Source organism: Pygocentrus nattereri, chromosome 21, assembly GCF_015220715.1.
Source record: "Pygocentrus nattereri isolate fPygNat1 chromosome 21, fPygNat1.pri, whole genome shotgun sequence".
In the NCBI taxonomy this organism is placed as follows: domain Eukaryota; kingdom Metazoa; phylum Chordata; class Actinopteri; order Characiformes; family Serrasalmidae; genus Pygocentrus; species Pygocentrus nattereri.
The window spans coordinates 8,126,019-8,143,782 of NC_051231.1; the positions used below are offsets into that span (position 1 = coordinate 8,126,019).

The following is a 17,764-nucleotide window of genomic DNA, read 5'->3' on the forward strand; positions in this document are numbered from 1 at the left end:
TTGCTATTGTTGTAAAGCAGCCATGGACCACTGATCTTTCAGTTATTGGCTGCTGCCATCATTTCATAAACCCAACATTTTATGTAATAATACAGCTGGTATAATGCCAAAAACCACAGCTTTATGAGTAGATTTACCACAGTGATGATGCTAATTCCTGCTAGCATATGATTTCCAGCTCACTTGTGGCTTACATTCAATTTCCCACATTCAGTTTAATACTGGTTAAGGTTCAAATAACTACACAGAGCACAGAGATTTGAAGCCAAACAAATTGTGTATGCTGAGAAAATCCACAACAAACACCACCTTCAGCACCACATCATGGAGGCCTGTGACAGCATTTCTCCAGAGATTCTCATGTGGGTTCAAAATGATTGGATCCTGCGCCTTCAGCTCTGTGTTCAGCACCAGGGACAGCACACTGAACACGTCGAATAGCTGTGCATCGCAGGCAACGTTCCCAGTTGTTGTTGCAACTTTCTTTGTTGATAACTTTTGAACCACAAGAGATATTGCAGCAATCGATTTCTGAGACAATTCTGGTCTTCTTTGATATGCTCCATGATCAATTCAGATGTTATTTTCCCTTTTGTTTCTGAAATAAAACTGTGTCCTGTGACTTTTGACTCACCTTGTACAATCCCAGTAAAACATATGTAGGTATATATATTTTTTCTTCATATGTGAACTCATTTCACCTGCGATCACACATTATTTTCACCAAAAATAACATGCAAGTGAGCCACAGCCACATGGACTTGTCTTTAAGGGGTTAACTCTCTTTAAGCCTGTTTAGCCTCCTATCTTTTAGCATAGTTGTTAATAAGTAGTCACCCTTTTAATTGAAATACACAGCGTTCATACTTAATTTATTAGTACACTGATACGTGTGACCACTGTAACAGTCTATTACAGTACAATGGTTTTTATTGCCTTTTGATTATTGGCTCCCGGGTCACGCAACTATCTGATTCCAGGAGGTTGCAAGTTCAGTCCCTGGTGGTGCTACAGCCATCCATGGCCAGGGGTCCAAGAGAGCACAGTTGCTCTCTGGGTGGGCAGGAAGGCCCCCATCACTCAGCGCAATGTTAACTAGCACAGGAGGCTATTAGCTGACATAACAGAACTTGAGGTTGATGCTTGGGTGCATTCAGCTGACAATAATAGTCATTATTAATAGTGAATTCAGTTATTGTGACGCAGTCATAGGTTGCATATGTTGAGCATTTCACAACAGCTTATATCAGAGCTTTTTAAGGCTGAAGAATCTGCTCGTAAAGACAATGTCAAGCTATTTTTTTTTCACATTGTGGAGAAAATCAAGTATTTTATCGGTAGTTCTGATGTGTGATTTTGGAGGGAACGTCCAGTTCAGTCAATTACTAATGTTATCCAGTTAATAAGAGTGTATTTCTTTGCAACTGTGAGCCAAAATCAATGTGTCTACTGAAAAGATAGAAGATAGAAGACACCACATCTCATCATCTCGAATTCTTGGCTTAGGCTCCCGAGGTTCACAACCTCCCGAGGTTGCTGGGTCATCGTGCTTTTACCTGAGTTTTCCATGCGTTCTGTGTGAGAGCAGCTTAATGCAATGTCCATCTTGGGACCATCTAGGATTGCTGATCTAGGCACAGGTTGTTTATTATTTTTTTGCATAGTTTCGATTTGATACTGATCTACAGAAAAGTGCTCCTCCATGATGTACCTTACGTACCTGGGGCCTCACTTCTGTCTAGTGATGTGGTTATAAGAGAAAATCTATCTGGAGACAGATGGTCCTGAAGCAGCATAAAAAGCATAGTTTGTCCCTGAAGAAACTCCTATAGGAACACTGTACTGGAGGTAAAGTGCATATGGTGCTGACTCACTCTAGGCATTAGAGACATGCCTACCACAAAATTTCACACACTTCCTGTTTATGCACTTTAAAGCGGCTTTTCGTCAATCAAACAAGGCGGCAGCTACAGGACAGCAAACTCAAACTACCCTCTATCCTCTGACTCCAAGATTCCATTAGCGCTCTGTGCTGATACTGCTGGAGTCACGTGATCATTCTTTTCTCATTTGCCTTCCCGTCTCGGAATCATTACATCTGATAGGACGTGTCCCTGTATCGCCCTGATATTGAGTATTAGGCTCAAGGCGAGTGATTATTGAGCACATTAGGAAAAAATAGCCCGGAGGTCCTTCTGCATTGATTAGAGCCGGAGATCTTTGCCATGCACATCCTCATAACTTCATCTGAGATGTTTCGCTCAGGCTTATGTTGGTAAAACGCTGAACACATGCTGAACTCAGTCCCGCTGTATTGCACACTATTACACTCCAAAACTCAGCTTGCAGAATCGGAATAAAGTGAGACCAAACAGTGTATTGTGATCGTTCGGGGACTTTGTGTTCACATCACAGCGTGGCCTCCACTGAGTTTGAATGCTTAAGTGCGCCACTCACGGTTTCATTACATAACTCACAAAACAATGAGTGCATTATGCAGCCTGTCCGAGATGATGAATGCATCTCTGTGGTGTGCGCAGAGCAGCGGTGATGACATGAGATTCTATTGCTTCGTTATTGCCCAGACAAAATATGCTGCCACTGCATTTTGACCATTCTGTAGCCTGGCCATAGCAGGCTTCGTTAGTCCGGTCCTCTTTATCTGTGCTTGTTGCACAGGTGAGGTAAGGTGCACAATTTCGGGACAGAAGGCAACATTTGGTAGCGATTTGATTTACAGAACAGTGTGGTATGGTAAGGTAAACATAAAGCACTTTAAAGTCGTTTTCTGGTACATTCTTTGCCACATACATTGTAATTTCTATAAAAACTACTGGATAATTACAGCAGTGAAGAATTCAATAGCAAATATTTACACTCAAGTTATATTGTGGTACATTAACCTACAAAATGTGAGCACCAGCACTTGGTGCATGCTGTGCAAATTCATTATGTAAGTACATAGTAACTAATATGATATATGGATATATCTTTCAGCATTTAAAAAAATGTAGGAAGTAATAACAAGCAGCTACAGTTCAATGACTGGCCATTTCATCAAACCACCTCTTTGTATCTACACTTTTTGTCTATTATATCAGCTCCACTTACTCTATAGGTGCACTTTGTAGTCCACCTGTTTCTCTGATACTTTGTTAGCCCCCTTTTACCCTGTTCTTCAGTGGTCAGGACCCCCATGGACCCTCACAGAGCAGGTACTATTTGGTCGGTGGATCATTCTCAGCACTGCAGTAACACTGACGTGGTAGTGTTGTGTTAGTGTGTGTTGTGGTGGTATGAGTGGATCAGACACAGCAGTGCTGCTGGAGTTTTTAAACACTGTTACTGTCCACTCTATTAGACACTCCTAACTTGTCAGTCCACTTTGTAGATGTAAAGTCAGAGATGGCAGCTCATCTGCTGCACAGTTTGTGTTAGCCTTCCTCTAGTCCTTCATCAGTGGTCACAGGACGCTGCCCACAGGACACTGTTGGGTGTATATTTTTGGTTGGTGGACTATTCTCAGTCCAGCAGAGACACTGAGGTGTTTAAAAAACTCCAGCAGCACTGCTGTGTCTGATCCACTCAGACCAGCGCAACACACACTAACACACCACCACCACGTCAGTGTTACTGCAGTGCTGAGAGTGATCCACCATCCAAATAGTACCTGCTCTGTGAGGGTCCGTGGTGGTCCTGACCACTGAAGAACAGGGTGAAAGGGGGCTAAAAAAGTATCAGAGAAACAGATGGACCACAGTCTGTAACTGTAGAACTACAAAGTGCACCTATAGAGTAAGTGGAGCTGATAAAATGGACAATGAGCATAGAAACAAGGAGGTGGTCATAATGTCATGCCTGATTGGTGAACATTGGTGTGCCACATAAATGCTCTAAAAATGTAAATGCAAAAAAACATTGTACATACATTATGGGTGCCTTGCAGCCTAGTGGACATGTTTTAAACTACAGTAAAGAACCTGCTTTATGGTTAGTGATGATTTGTTGATGATACTGTTTATAACGGTCATTGGAGAAGTAGTATTTGAGTGCTCTTTCTGATGTAACAACAAGTACTCATAGCCTATAAAGTGCTGTTTGGATCCTCACCCCTCAGCTAACTTGGTTTACTTCCAGAATAGCTCATGAAGAAGCATGAGAGGCCCAAAAGTTGGTTTGACTCCATTTAGGCTGAGGCTAATGTCTTCTCTCCTCTGCTTTTCAGATTCCTCAGATCAGCTACGCCTCCACAGCACCGGAGCTGAGCGACGACCGCCGCTACGACTTCTTTTCACGTGTGGTGCCTCCCGACTCATTTCAGGCCCAGGCCATGGTGGACATTGTTAAGGCCATGGGCTGGAACTATGTATCCACTGTGGCATCAGAAGGGAGCTACGGCGAGAAAGGAGTGGAAGCCTTCATGCAGCTCTCTCGGGAAGCAGGTAAATGCGCGGCAACTACCTATTACTGATTCCTCGTTCCTGACGATAGCGATAATGATGAAAACTGTGCGGGAGTGATCTTGGGTCTGAAGTGATGTCAGTCAGTAATGGAGATAAAGCTCTGTCTGAAAGGTCTGAGACGCAATGCGCACAGTCATTCAGATGTCATAACAAACAATGTGCCACACGCCCGAGGGATAATTGTACCCTTCTCCCTCATTAGTGAAGAAAGCCAATTGATGAGACATGACTTGTAGGTTTTAGGGCATAAATTAGACTCGGAGCCTCGTAATGACATGGAGGGTAGTTGGAGTGGCAGTAGGAGATGCTGCATTTAATCTTTCTCAATAGTCCTGTACTAATAATAAAGTAGTTGTATGGATCGACTTCTATGGCTGTTCCTTCAGGGTATATTTTTCTTTGTTCATTTCTCGCTCGCTCCCGTGTTCTGAGAATGTGCATCGAGAATGTGCATTCCACATTTGAGATTTGTGATCCAGCCTCAGACGCTCATTTTTTGACATAGAGGTTGTAATCTTTTGGCAACAGCTCTGCATCAAATAAGTTTGTTGGCAAGCTTCTAGACTAAGATATTTTGGCATTATCTTGGTCGTACCCAGCTGGATGAGTGATGTCCCTATCTGGCAGTTCACAAATGTTCAATCAATCACGAGGTAGATCCTCTTCTCTTTGTCTGTGCTGCGTTGCTATACTTGATTTTCTGCCGTGATCAGTAATCAAAACCTGTGGCGTATATTAGTTTTGCAGCCAAAAGCTTTTTTGGAGTGTCATTATAGTAGCAACCACAGGCAGTCAAATACAGTAACAATGCTGATGATGACATATGGTTAAACTACCTCACAATCATGCGAATTAGGGCTGCAACTAACAATGATTTCCATGATTGATTAATCAGTTTATCATGGCTATGACCCGTACATGGCCAGGGCCCACCAGCAGGCCCAAAGTTTCATTACACACTTCTTTAACCTAAGAAAAGCTCAGCAAGTTTGTATTGAAGTCCCTCTAGTTACTGGATAATAAGCCTTAGCGTGTAATAAGCCTGGGATTTTAATGGGTAAAATGGGAGGCAAAAAGTCCAGCTTAGCCTGTCGATAACCAAAATTACTAAATAGTTTACATCAAACATAAAACATTATGATGTATGACTTGGAAATCCACAGGTCTTCTGCTTTGTGAAATGTACAGAAATAATAAAGAACCAATGCATGAACAGCAGCACAAAACTTATGTGGCAATCCAAGGACTGTCATGATCAGTATTACTATTTGTATTTCTATTCAAATTCCCCCTCAAATAATAATAATAATAATAATAATAATAATAATAATAATAATAATAATGCATTACTAATTTAAATTTATGTGAAAACACAGAAGCAGCCTGGTTATCAACCATGACACGCATGTTTGCCACTTGCTAAACAGAACTGTGCATAAATACATGTGATGCCAACATTTTCTAAAACGTCTGCCCATGAGCACAGAAGAAGAAAGAGCTTTTAAAATCTCCACCCTGGACGTTTTCAGCAGCCCAAATCATCATTTTTGTCTTGGCAGGAGGCCAAAACACAGAAAAAATGAATGTTTTTTTAAAAATATGTGTCCGTGTGAACAAGCAGGTCTGTGTGTATTAGCATGCTAGTGATGAAGAAGTATAATTTAGCCATGCAGTTTAGATGCAAATGGAGCTCACCCCCCACAGAGTGTGCTTCTCTACACTAAAACAGATCTCGCTATAAAGCAGACAATGACATGCTGTTTTAACCAGTTTCACTGCAGTTTACTCAACATGCTGAGGTGCTTTCTGCTGCAGATGTGTTTCTCTAGACCCCATGTGTCAAACACAAGGCCCAATCAAGACACAATCCTATCCAGCCTATCCTGTCCTATTTATATTAAAATTAGCTCATTTCTTATTGCACTGCACTACAGTCCCCAGCATGCACTGCAGCGTAATGTGCAATCCAACTCTCCTACCACAACAACAATTTATGGGGCAGTAGTCACACCTGAGTTCTACACAATTCTACTCAATTCCACCCCAATCATATCACCAGACAACTAACTGCAGTTTAACCAAAATAAAAACTTAATGTGAGCTCAGCAGCTCAGAAACTGAGCCCAAGTATTAATGAAAAGGCTGAGCTACTGGGGACATTTAAATCTTAAATATTTCAAGTATATATATATATATATATATATATATATATATATATATATATATATTTTTTTTTTTTTTTTGCTAATAAGTTAAAATAACTTTTGTGAAATTTGTGGAGAGTTTTACATTTTTAAATGATATGCATTGTTATTTATTGCTCTTTACATGCTCTTTTCTGTAAATTTTACAATGAATGAACTAAAAGAAATCACTCGAAAAGACTTGGAAGAAATTCTGGTGCCTTTGACTTACATTGAAAGTAAATATATGAAAGTGAACATATATATATATATATATATATATATATATATATGTGTGTGTGTGTGTGTGTTTCAAAACTTCTTCTTATTATTAATATATTGTTGGTTGAGTTTGACACCCCTGTTGTAGATGTTCCACGCTCCACACATGACAGTTGCACTACTGTCCAAAGTGAGCTCAGTTTTCTTACAGGAATCCATCTTTTTACATTTTAGATTTTTTAGAATTTAAAGTGGTGTTCATGTGTTTTTTTGAGTGGTGCATAGCCGTGTACTGTAATCTCCGCCAGCTGTAAATGATGTAAATGGGGAGCACAAACATCATTAAGCTAGCTAACCGATAACAATGCTATGCTTTTACAGCCCTAACTTGAAGACTGACATGGTAGTACTGTTACTGAAAGTGGACAGATGATGGCTGAAATAAATCAATGTTACATTTTAGGTGTACAAGATTATCTCTGAATGAATAGTAATCACATCTGCTGAATACATTTTAAGGAACTGCTGGACAGAAAACATTGCTGTGCTGTTTTTACATTTTCATGCAGCCTCAGTTTCACTCCAAAGCTAATGTAATCATGGCCTTAAGGATTATGATGCTTCAGAATATCGTTGCCTCAGCCACAGCTGTCTGCAGTTTCACTAAAAATAGAGCTTGTGCATGAAAGCAGGTGGATGGATGGCTTCAGAGACAGTGTGTTGGGTTTGTAATGGACTGCAGTGAGTTTTCACGGCCACTGATGATAGCCTGTGTAAGGACAAATGCATTATGGACATGAACATTAGAACAGTTAACAGTTCAACTTTAGAACCATTTAAAAGCACCTTTATAGAACCAGCCCCTGCCAGTAGTGGGCAAATTAAGCTATCAAAGTGAACAGAAACTAATTATTTGATTGGAACAGCAATTAGAGGTGACAGTTATTGCTGCTGATAACAAAAGCATGGTGTAATTCAATATTCATTATTTCTCACTCATAGCTCCCTGAAACAAGCAGAGAGGTTCTGTTGAATGTGCAGATACGACGCTCTTATTTCACACCACATTTGTGTTTGTGAATAGAAGATATTTCAGTGTAAAATTATTGTTGATTATGCATTCTTGCTTTATAATTGACAAATTATTTGGAAAGTCAACTGTTCATACTTTGTATATGTCAATTCTGCCTTTAACTGACATTCAAATGAATTTCTATTAAATTCACCTACATTTTTCCTCACTCTAACCCTGGACCTGATCCTTAATCAGTGAGTCTCCTCAACCTCAATCTAAAACCTAATCCTAACCGTAAAGCCACCACTAAATTGCATAAAACAGACCTGACTATTGAAATAAAAAAAAACAAAATAAAAGAATATCAATAAAATAATAATAAATAAAAAAGTAATATGTATGGAAGTCATTTTAAGGCAACATTGTGTGGTAAAGGACAGAAAGAATAAAGAGCACCACATAAGAAACAGGGCTTTTTTAACATTTGTAATAAAGCTAATAAAAATGTGTTGATTTTTTAATACAAAAATTCTTTGTCTAATTTGTCTAGACAAACAAACAAAAAAATTGGCTACATAAGCAACTCTTCACTTGCTGCTGGCTAAATCCAGTCTCGCACAATGTTGCTTCTAGGCAACATACATATTTCAGTGGTTTCTTTTAACATAAAAATGATTTATTACGTTATATTATATTTTTGTATCATGTCATTGTAAAGTAAGGAAAATGGGTTTTTCAACCTGAGGCAACATCATGCAATGGAACCTTAATATTTGAAATGTCTAAGGATAATCTATAAGGGGTTATCCATATAAAGTAGGACCTTGTTTTGAGGATTCTGCATTTTTCAGTGTGGTTTTAAATGGTTGACATTAAAGCAAATGGACGATTAATGAAGTGCAGACTCAGACCTGTTGTGAATCCAGTTGAAAAGTATTTTTTTTACTTTAATTAATCATGTAATTGCGAAATTAAATTAAAATAGTGTAGCACAATGACCGCAATAACTTTCAAAGGCTATAGTGCACCACGTTGCACAATGTTCTAAATTAGAACCCATTATTTTTGGTGAAGGAGCACCACAAACATTTGGTGTTCAGTGTCTAGCAATGCTGAACTTGTCTAAGCACCACAGTACGCTACTCATTTTGCTCCACTAAACTGGATTGAAATTTGAAAATTGAAACACCAAGCAAAATCTTCAGGCCCAAAACAGAAGAATGCTAATTGCCCATTACCTCAACTAACCTTTTTGGAGTGGACCTGTGCTGGCTCAGCTCTTTATATAATTCATCATACCTCAATATGATGCATTAGAAATACCTACAAAAGGGTTCCTAAGGTCATGGTTGAGGTCCTGGGGTTACCAAAAGTCATACATGGGACCATAAGGAGCAGGTTGTTCAAATAGGAGTGGCCTTCACTTGGCTAGGCTAGCTAAGATTTAGCAAGCTAAGTAAACGTATAATGAAAACTCTTTTTGAGACAGCGTAGCATGCTTTAACATCAGAATATCAGAATGTGTAAGATGGGAACATCAGGATGTGTCTTACATGAACTGTTTCTGACTTTACATCCACAAGGTGAACTGACAAGGTAGGAGCGTCTAATAGAGTGGACAGTGCATGTTTAAAAACTCCAGCAGCACTGCTGTGTCTGATCCACCGTACCAGCACAACACACTAACACACCACCACCACGTCAGTGTTACTGCAGTGCTGAGAGTAATCCACCACTCAAATAATACCTGCTCTGTGAGGGTCCATGGGGGTCCTGACCACTGAAGAACATTTTTATTGATTGGTGCAATAAAAAAAAGTGTAAAATGAACTTAATCTGTGTCTGTGCTCTCCCTGCAACACATCTAGCTGATAGCTGTGCTATACATTCTACTGCATTACATGCAGCATCTGGTGTGCAGTAGCCTTCAGGGTTACATGACCGTTTGGGCATTTCTTGGGTTAGAATCCTGAGATTTTTTCATACAAATTAAGAAAAGCATTGTTTACCAATCAACATGGTAGGAACCCCACCTCCAGCTCAGAGATTAATCTTTTTGTCAGGGCCTTAACTTTGTACATAGGGGGATGTGATGTTGCTGTGCTCTGCACAGCACATTGATCTTCCAAGGTGTTCCTCCATCTGTACTTTCAGTTTCTTGTTCTCCACCCTCAGCACAGTCTCTTAATTAGGCCTACTTGCATCAATTTACCGAGAGGGTGGAATGTATCTCTATTGATTACCATTGCAGTGGAGTACTTAGATTGGGCCAATGTCTCATCCTGACTTTGAGCCTCAGAGCAAGCTTTTATCATCTGCGGTGAAGAACCTTTTTCTTCCTCAAACTTTCTGTATGCAGGTTTGGAAGCCTATGGGACATCATCTTATTTTTAGCCGGTGTTTGTCCAGAGCTGAGTGTGGCAACCGGAGAGTCAAAGTTGACAGTTTTAGCCGTGAGGGGCAGCAAAGAGAAGACATTGTGTACTTTCAAAGAGGCTGACGGAGCTAGCATCGTGGGTGGAAGACTACCTGCAGGGCTGTGAACGCAAAAGGCAGGAGGACTGCCTGAAGATATGTGCCTCTCATTCAGTGAGATGAGAGGATGTCTAGCAAGGGGAAAGGAAAAGAAATTTGATCTTGACTCCTGAAAGACTGTTGTCCATAGTTGTGAAGCATGTATAACAAGGCCTTGGGCGAAAGCAGACTGAGCTAGACTTAGTTTTATACTGTAATGCAGCTTTCAGCTCTTGTTCAATTTGGGATAAGGAAAGGAAACACATTCCAGTCCAGACTAGGGATGGAGGCACATGCTGATACTATATTGCTATCATGATAAACTATGTCATGATTAGCTTCTCATGTGGGGGTCAATCGTGTATGTAAATGCTAACTCAAGTCAAGTGCAAAGGATCTTGCACTTTTGCATGCTGGATAAACTGAGGGATTCCATGAAGTCTTTCATTTAGACTCTGTTCTAATTTATTTGAATGCCCAAATAGAACGCTTGTCTGTCAGTAAATGTAGGGACTAAGTAAAGCAATAAACCAATTATAAAAGACAGTGTTGCTGCTCCGTGTTCCTCAGTATTCTTCGTCTATCTTTGCCGAAGTGATTTGGTGGTTCTCTCAAATCTCTGAGCAGTTTTTTCTTTAAAATCTTCTACATTTCACCGGGTCAGTGCTAAGAAATGTTAATCTTGTTAAGTGTTAAATGTAGACATCAATACTTGTCATCAAACATTTTTTTTTATCCATTTTTTGATATTTTTGGCTGTGCTATATTATTTCTTGTCATGCGGCCCACCTCTACACTCTGCCAAAAAGGGTTCTTTGAGCAAAGCCATAAAGAACTACTTTTGGTTCCCTAAAGAATTTTTCAATTATTAATTCTCTGTTTCTAAGAACCTTTTAAACATTTTCGCAAATAACCCTAAAAAAGGAATTCTTCAATGGTTCTTTTGTGAAGACAGTGGTTATTCACTTGAGGACGCCCCAAATATTCAGTGGTAACTCCCGTTAGGATGAGCAATCCGAACCAAAAAATACGTTACATACCTTGAAGTATGTGTAATCGATTGCATCACATGCAATGCAGGACGTGATCTCCGTTTTCTGCCAGACACATGAAGGGGTACGGGGGGTATGCACCCAGAAGTTGCAAACGGAGGTTAAACGTTGCAACAGCTCTCCAGCACCTACCTCATCGTTCTGATGCAGGGGCATCCCAGCTTGTTCGAAACCCCATATACTGAGGAGCACATTGCACATTGTTTCGCTCAGATTGGTCCTAACTAGAGTTATTACAGAATATTCAGGACCTCTTTGGAGTGAATCTTACTGTAGAACAGTGACAATTCAAATAAAATGCCTAAAATAAAAAAGTGGTACTTCTGTATTTATTCTATATGGTTTTTATGAAACCTTAAAAAACTAGTTTTAGGTAGCATCAGAAATTATTTCTGCTATAACCTTTTTTTAGTACTACATTGTTAGAAATAAAAGTTCTGTGCAGGTACATTTTTTGTGCTTCAAGGTACAAACAGTGTCAGTGTATCCTCAAAGGTATGCCGGTGGTTTTAAGGTCCAATTGTGTACAAGTTTTAATTTAAGGTTCGTAAACAGAACAATGAAATAAAACCCTAGAGTGTGTGGCATCAATACAATTTAGACAATATAACAGATTATGATACAATTATGTTCCCTGACTAAAGGTACTGAGATGTACCCTTGATGATAACAACCCAGTAACAAGAGAGGTACTGCCCCAGTGACAGTTTGGTGCCTTTATTTCTGAGAGTGCATGTTGAGCTATTGTTGCTGAGAGTGTAAAGGTAATTCTCCAGTTGAAGTGTTATTTTGTAAGTTCTTTAACCTTTAAAAAAGGTTCTTTAGGCTCTTGAGTGGTGGAACCATTTAAGTGTTGGCTCTATCATCAGGAGATCACAAGTTCAATCCCTAGTGATGATACAGTTGTCTGTGGCCAGGAGTGCAAGAGAGCAACAATTGGCCTCACTCTCTCTGGGTGGGTAGGATAGCTCCACCTCTCCCCCATCACTCAACGCAGTGCTAGTCTGTAAGCTGATGTTACAGATCTTGCAGTTGGCACTTTCCTCCGAATGCATTCGGCTGTCCAATGATGTTGTGTTAGCGGCAGTGCCAGCCTTCACCTTCCTGGTGCTGGTATCGTGAGCTTAAGGGAGACCTAAATATTGGGTGGAATTTGAAACGACAAAATTGGGGAAAATCCAACAGAAATAAAGGTTCTTGATGCTCACACGTTTCATTTATAAAAATGGTTCTTCAAAGAAGGATCTGTTGAAAGGTTTTAGAGAACCAAAACATGGTGTCACTTCACAGAGCCATTTTTGGACCTTTAAGTCTGTGAGCCAAAATATCTAAAACTGCTACTTTATGTGTGCTTTTTGTTAACAGCCACAGATTTAGAAAAGATGCTCTGAACATTGTGGTTCAGTCCCGCATTCATAGGTGTGCAACTGAGGTGCTTATTCCAGATTTATTCTGAGTGTCATTTTCAGTGACAGTTTTGACGAGTATTTCAACTATTGTGGCATGCCCAAATCTGTCCTCCCCTGTCATATTACCCACACCTAGCACTGCTTCCAGGTATTTGTCAGCTGGTATTTGTCATCTTAACTTTGCTTGCCAGGGATGTGACTTGGCTCCTACTGTGGGCCTGATATGAGTATGTTTGTCTGTCAACCCATTAAGGCCTGCTCAGGATTAAGACAGATGTGCCTGTTATTGAGGATCCTAATTTGCTTATTTCATTATCCCGCATGCGAATGCCAAACCTCAGCTCTTTATCACTCTCGTTTGTTTTGCAAGCTCAGATTAGTGACAAGGTATTCACCCCACTTCAGATATGTACCGTATAAGCCGCAGCTTATGGCTAGGGGCACGTCTTTGTGGCATGGAGAGTGGCACTTGCTTGAGAAGTCTTTTGACTGTTTTTAAATATTTTATAACCCCAAACATCTTTTTTTTTCTTTTTTTATTCATTCTTTTCCCAAAATCCCACCTGCTGCCTGAATTTCCTACCACTGACCAATTTGGGAGGCCTGCTGCTTTCTCTAGGAACTGTAGCCAGCCACTGCATATTTTCAAACTATTGTCCACATTTTCTGAAATTGTTCTTGGCTTGGATGTTTGGTTCCGGGCTGAAGCCTGTAATTATGCATAAGAGATGCTTACATATTTTTTTGTATAGGGTTATAAATGCAGTGAAATACAGCACAATAATAGAAATACAGATATTGTAGTAGCCCACCATCACCTAAGCATTCTGCCCTTTCAGAATAAATGTCATCAAATATCAATTTGAATTCTACACATTTGTTTGATGCCAATACATTCTTTTCTGCCAATGCTGCTGTGATTCCAGCATCATTGCAGGTTCTTTAAACCTTAAAAATGTTCTTCATGCTCATGCATCTCATTTTCAGAAATGGTGCTTTAAAGAACCTTCAGAGGTGAACCATGACTGATGGAGCTAGGCCTTCGGTTCAGGCCATCAGTGTCAAATCTCGGACAAAAGAATACCAATATGATATAGTACCAATAATTTCTAGCTCATCTATGGGATTCTAGTAGTATGTTAGTGGTAAGACAACAGGGATTCACATGAACATTTTTAGATGTTATAGATTAAACAGGTGTTTGGTTAGACTACAGCTTGTATTCACAGTAAGTGACATATAAGACCTAGAATGACATTTTTCCAGTACAAATTTTGGCCCCATTCTTTAGAAAAAGTGACTGGTTCATTCCATTATGTTAGTGATTAATCTGATGAATTAGCCTCCAGTTCAGCTCCTGAGGTCATAAGCAATGGAAGGGCTTGCTTGGCTGTATCTACCTATAAGCCACAGAGAAAAAAAAAATGATAGGAACTTTCCATCATGCATTTCAAGATTCAAACCCATTTGTTTCCATCAGAGAACCAGCCACTGAAAGGTTCTGAGGGAAATACATATGTTTATTCTATGGCATTCACTCCAGTGAAATTCCAGATTTCATGCACTGCGTAGTTTCCTGAAGATTCATGATTGACTTGAAGGTTAGAGATTTACACCCCCAGCACTGACTGCCCAACCCTTTGTATGTGGGCTGGCAGACACCCATAACTGACCAGTGCTGACCAGATTGAAAGAGAGAGAGGAACTAAGCCATCTTTTTTGACCCAGAAGGCAGCAGGGCCAATTGTGCTCTCATGGACCCCTGGGCACAGATGGCTGTGGCATCACAGGCAATCAAACCCAGCTCCCAGTAGCAGAGCATATCCTTCTCAGCCAGACATGCCACTTGATAGCTAACCATCAGGTTTTAAAGTACAGCATTTTTGCCTGGCCGGCTAGATGGAGATGGCAGTCTGTGACGTTAGTCATTTGACGTCTTTTAAATGTTATTTGAAAAAGGGACCTGAATAGAAAGATGGTCCATCAATAGACGCAGGAGGTGAAGCAGTAAATTGAATGAAAGCATAATCTCGCACTACATTTCTATCTGAAGTCATTTGATGAGTCACACATGTCTGTACGTAGTGCTTTCTTTAAAACCTATTTGTGCCACCTGGTCAGTGCTGGGAAACATCAGCCATTGATTACATGGTCGACTCAATAAAAGCTTGCAGAACTGAAGTAAGATCCACTGCAGAGATTCTGGGACAAATCCCATCTTCACCTTGCAGTGGCAGTTAGTGGTCAAGTTTGGCACTACTATTTTGCATAATGTTTGGGACCAAATATGTGTAAAAGAGTTTAACATCCATAGCAGTTACTGCACTATTAGAAGAAAGTCCAGTAGCACAAAGAGAAGTACATTTTAAAACATTTGATCATTTTCCAGAATTAAACTGCGTTTTCACAATGTTCACTGTCTGAGAATTGATGAAACATGAATGTAAGCCTGTTTATAGCAAAACGAATTTTGGAAACCATGTTAGCATTAACCCCTATTTTCAAGATTCACGATTCAAGAGTTTTATTGTCATGTGCACAGTAGAACAGGCAGTTGCACTGTACAATGAAATTCTTACTTTGCTGTTCCTCCATTCACCGAATATACTCTTAAGAGAATAAAAAAAAGAAAATAAGAATAACTCTAAAAACAGTAGATAAAAACTAGAAGTACAAGTAAAAATGTACAGTAAGTGCAAAGTTGAAATAAAATTAAAGTTACACGTGCATATGTGCAAATATGTAGAGCAGATGTTCATAAAGTGCATCAAGTAACAGATGTAAACAGATGTAAACAGTAAACATTATTACTCTGTGCAAGTAACAGATGTAAACAGTATTGTTCTAACAGCAGCAGTGCAGTGTAGGTAAGGTGCAGTTATTGAGTGTGAGGTTAAATCAGTTCAGATTGGGAGGGGGGAAGAGGTAGTGAGTGAGGTGTTCACCAGCCTGATGGCCTGTGAATAGAAACTGTTGGTCAGTCTTGTAGTCCTGGACTTCACACTCCTGTAACATCTGCCTGAAGGTCGTGCTGGGGATTCACAGTAGCCATAAAATATCCACCTTTTTCCGAGTTCTCTCAGCGGAATTGTGCATTTTTTCTTCAATAATGTTCCCAGTTCCTAATCACTGGGAATTAACTACATTTTTCTTCTTCATTTTTTTGTGTTTAAATGCATTTTGTCAGTTTGTCAGTTTGGCTTGAAGCTGCTGTTCACATGTAGTGTCTGTTTTATCACACCATGGCCATCGTTGTAGAGAAGAGAGAACTCTTCGCAGAGTGGAGCTTTCACCCCACCTGACTCCGCCCTCCCCCGTATTGCTCGCCAGCAGCTCAATCCAGAGGATGCGTCCTGGTATTTTGTTACTATTCCTGTCTACTCTCTCCCTTCCGACTGCTTTCCTGCTACTCGAGAAGAGCGCAGAGGGAGTTTTGATGAAGTTGAAGTTTTGATGACTGTTGATGAAATGAGCATATCACAAAGTTCACATGAAAGCACCCCTAATACTACTGGAACCAATATGGCTGCCACACAGAGCCAGTTGGCATTTGTGTGTTTTTCTACTCAATGTTTGTTTGTGTTTTTTTTTATATACAAAAGTACAAAATACATAAAAGAGGGAATATATAAATGAAACAAAACACAGGATTTAAAACTAAGTTGGACTGCTTCATGTTTGTCCATACTCTGTGGATGTGCATGTAGTGACAGCACTCTAAAACCTTAAAGACTTTCTGGGTAGCAAACACTTGTGTATCCTCCATTGGAAACCACTTCAGCTAATGTTGGGAGGGACATCCTCCTCCAGTATTAATGCTGCCATTAATATAGTGTCAGAAAATTGGTTTCTAGGTCATGGTTGTGTGAGGACTTTCTTCTGGATACAGCTAGAGCCATGTTTCAAACACAGAGAGACAACAGTGTCCTAGTTTATCTGTTAACAGAGTTGTGGGGGAAAATATTATACTTGGTCATGTAAAATAAAAATATCTAAAACAATTTCCATTTCTGTGATCAAACAGCCACTAAGGGGCCTATAGAAGGAGGCTGTTAAACCAGGGAAATCTTTAAGCTTTTTGTGCCGAATGAGTGGGCTTCGAGTGATCTACGTGGTTGGTTAGTGTAGTGGTTAACACCTCTGCCTTCTACGCTGTAGACTGGGGTTCAATCCCCAACCAGGGCAAGCACCCTACACTATACCAATAAGGGTCCTTGGGCAAGACTCCTAACACCACCTTGGCCTACCTGTGTAAAAATGATCAAATTGTAAGTCGCTCTGGATAAGAGCGTCAGCCAAAATGCCGTAAATGTAAAAAAATCTAGATTGATTCGTTTGTTGACCCGAATCTCAAGCTAACACTAGAGCTATAAAGTGCAACATTAGACATCATATTAGAAAATAAGCATGATAAAGTTTAATTTACCTTAAAGCCTGATAATAGTTTCTTGATGCTCCACATTGTTTTACGCAAAACTGGCTGATTTACAGTCACTGTCGCTCTCACTGCAGGTTTGTTTTGAGGGTCTTTTTCTCAGAGATTTCCCTTCACTTAGTGCACCAGCTGTGATTGGCTAAGCCAGTCATTCTTTTGTAAAGAAATAATAGATGTGCCATTGTTAAGCAGTGCTTAAAAAGTGGACAGTCAAATGTCCAAATGAAGTCTTCAAAATGTACTGGAAGGAAATGCCACAACTGGCTCGATCCATCTACTCCATTAGAGTGCAAGGCATTATTAAGGCCTGTCAAATGTCAAAGACAGAAAACATATCGCTGCTGTTGGAACAAAACCTCCTATCTACATTTTTGTCATGGCACACATATAAATACACTCGCACAGTCCTATTAATCTGACTAATTTATTAAGACATTTCAGCAGCTAGGTTGTTAAAAAATGAACATTGTC

At 39.9% G+C, this 17,764-nt stretch overlaps 1 protein-coding gene across 2 annotated transcripts in view; it reads left to right on the forward strand.

Annotated features, from left to right (window-relative positions):
- The window catches only part of LOC108431596 (metabotropic glutamate receptor 7), a 309,666-nt gene that overhangs the window by 74,281 nt on the left and 217,621 nt on the right, over positions 1–17,764 (forward strand). For both annotated transcript variants that reach the window (XM_017704846.2, XM_017704845.2), the window contains exon 2: positions 4,226–4,442. In XM_017704846.2, the coding sequence (XP_017560335.1) occupies positions 4,226–4,442 (217 nt within the window). The remainder of the gene's footprint in view (positions 1–4,225; positions 4,443–17,764) is intronic.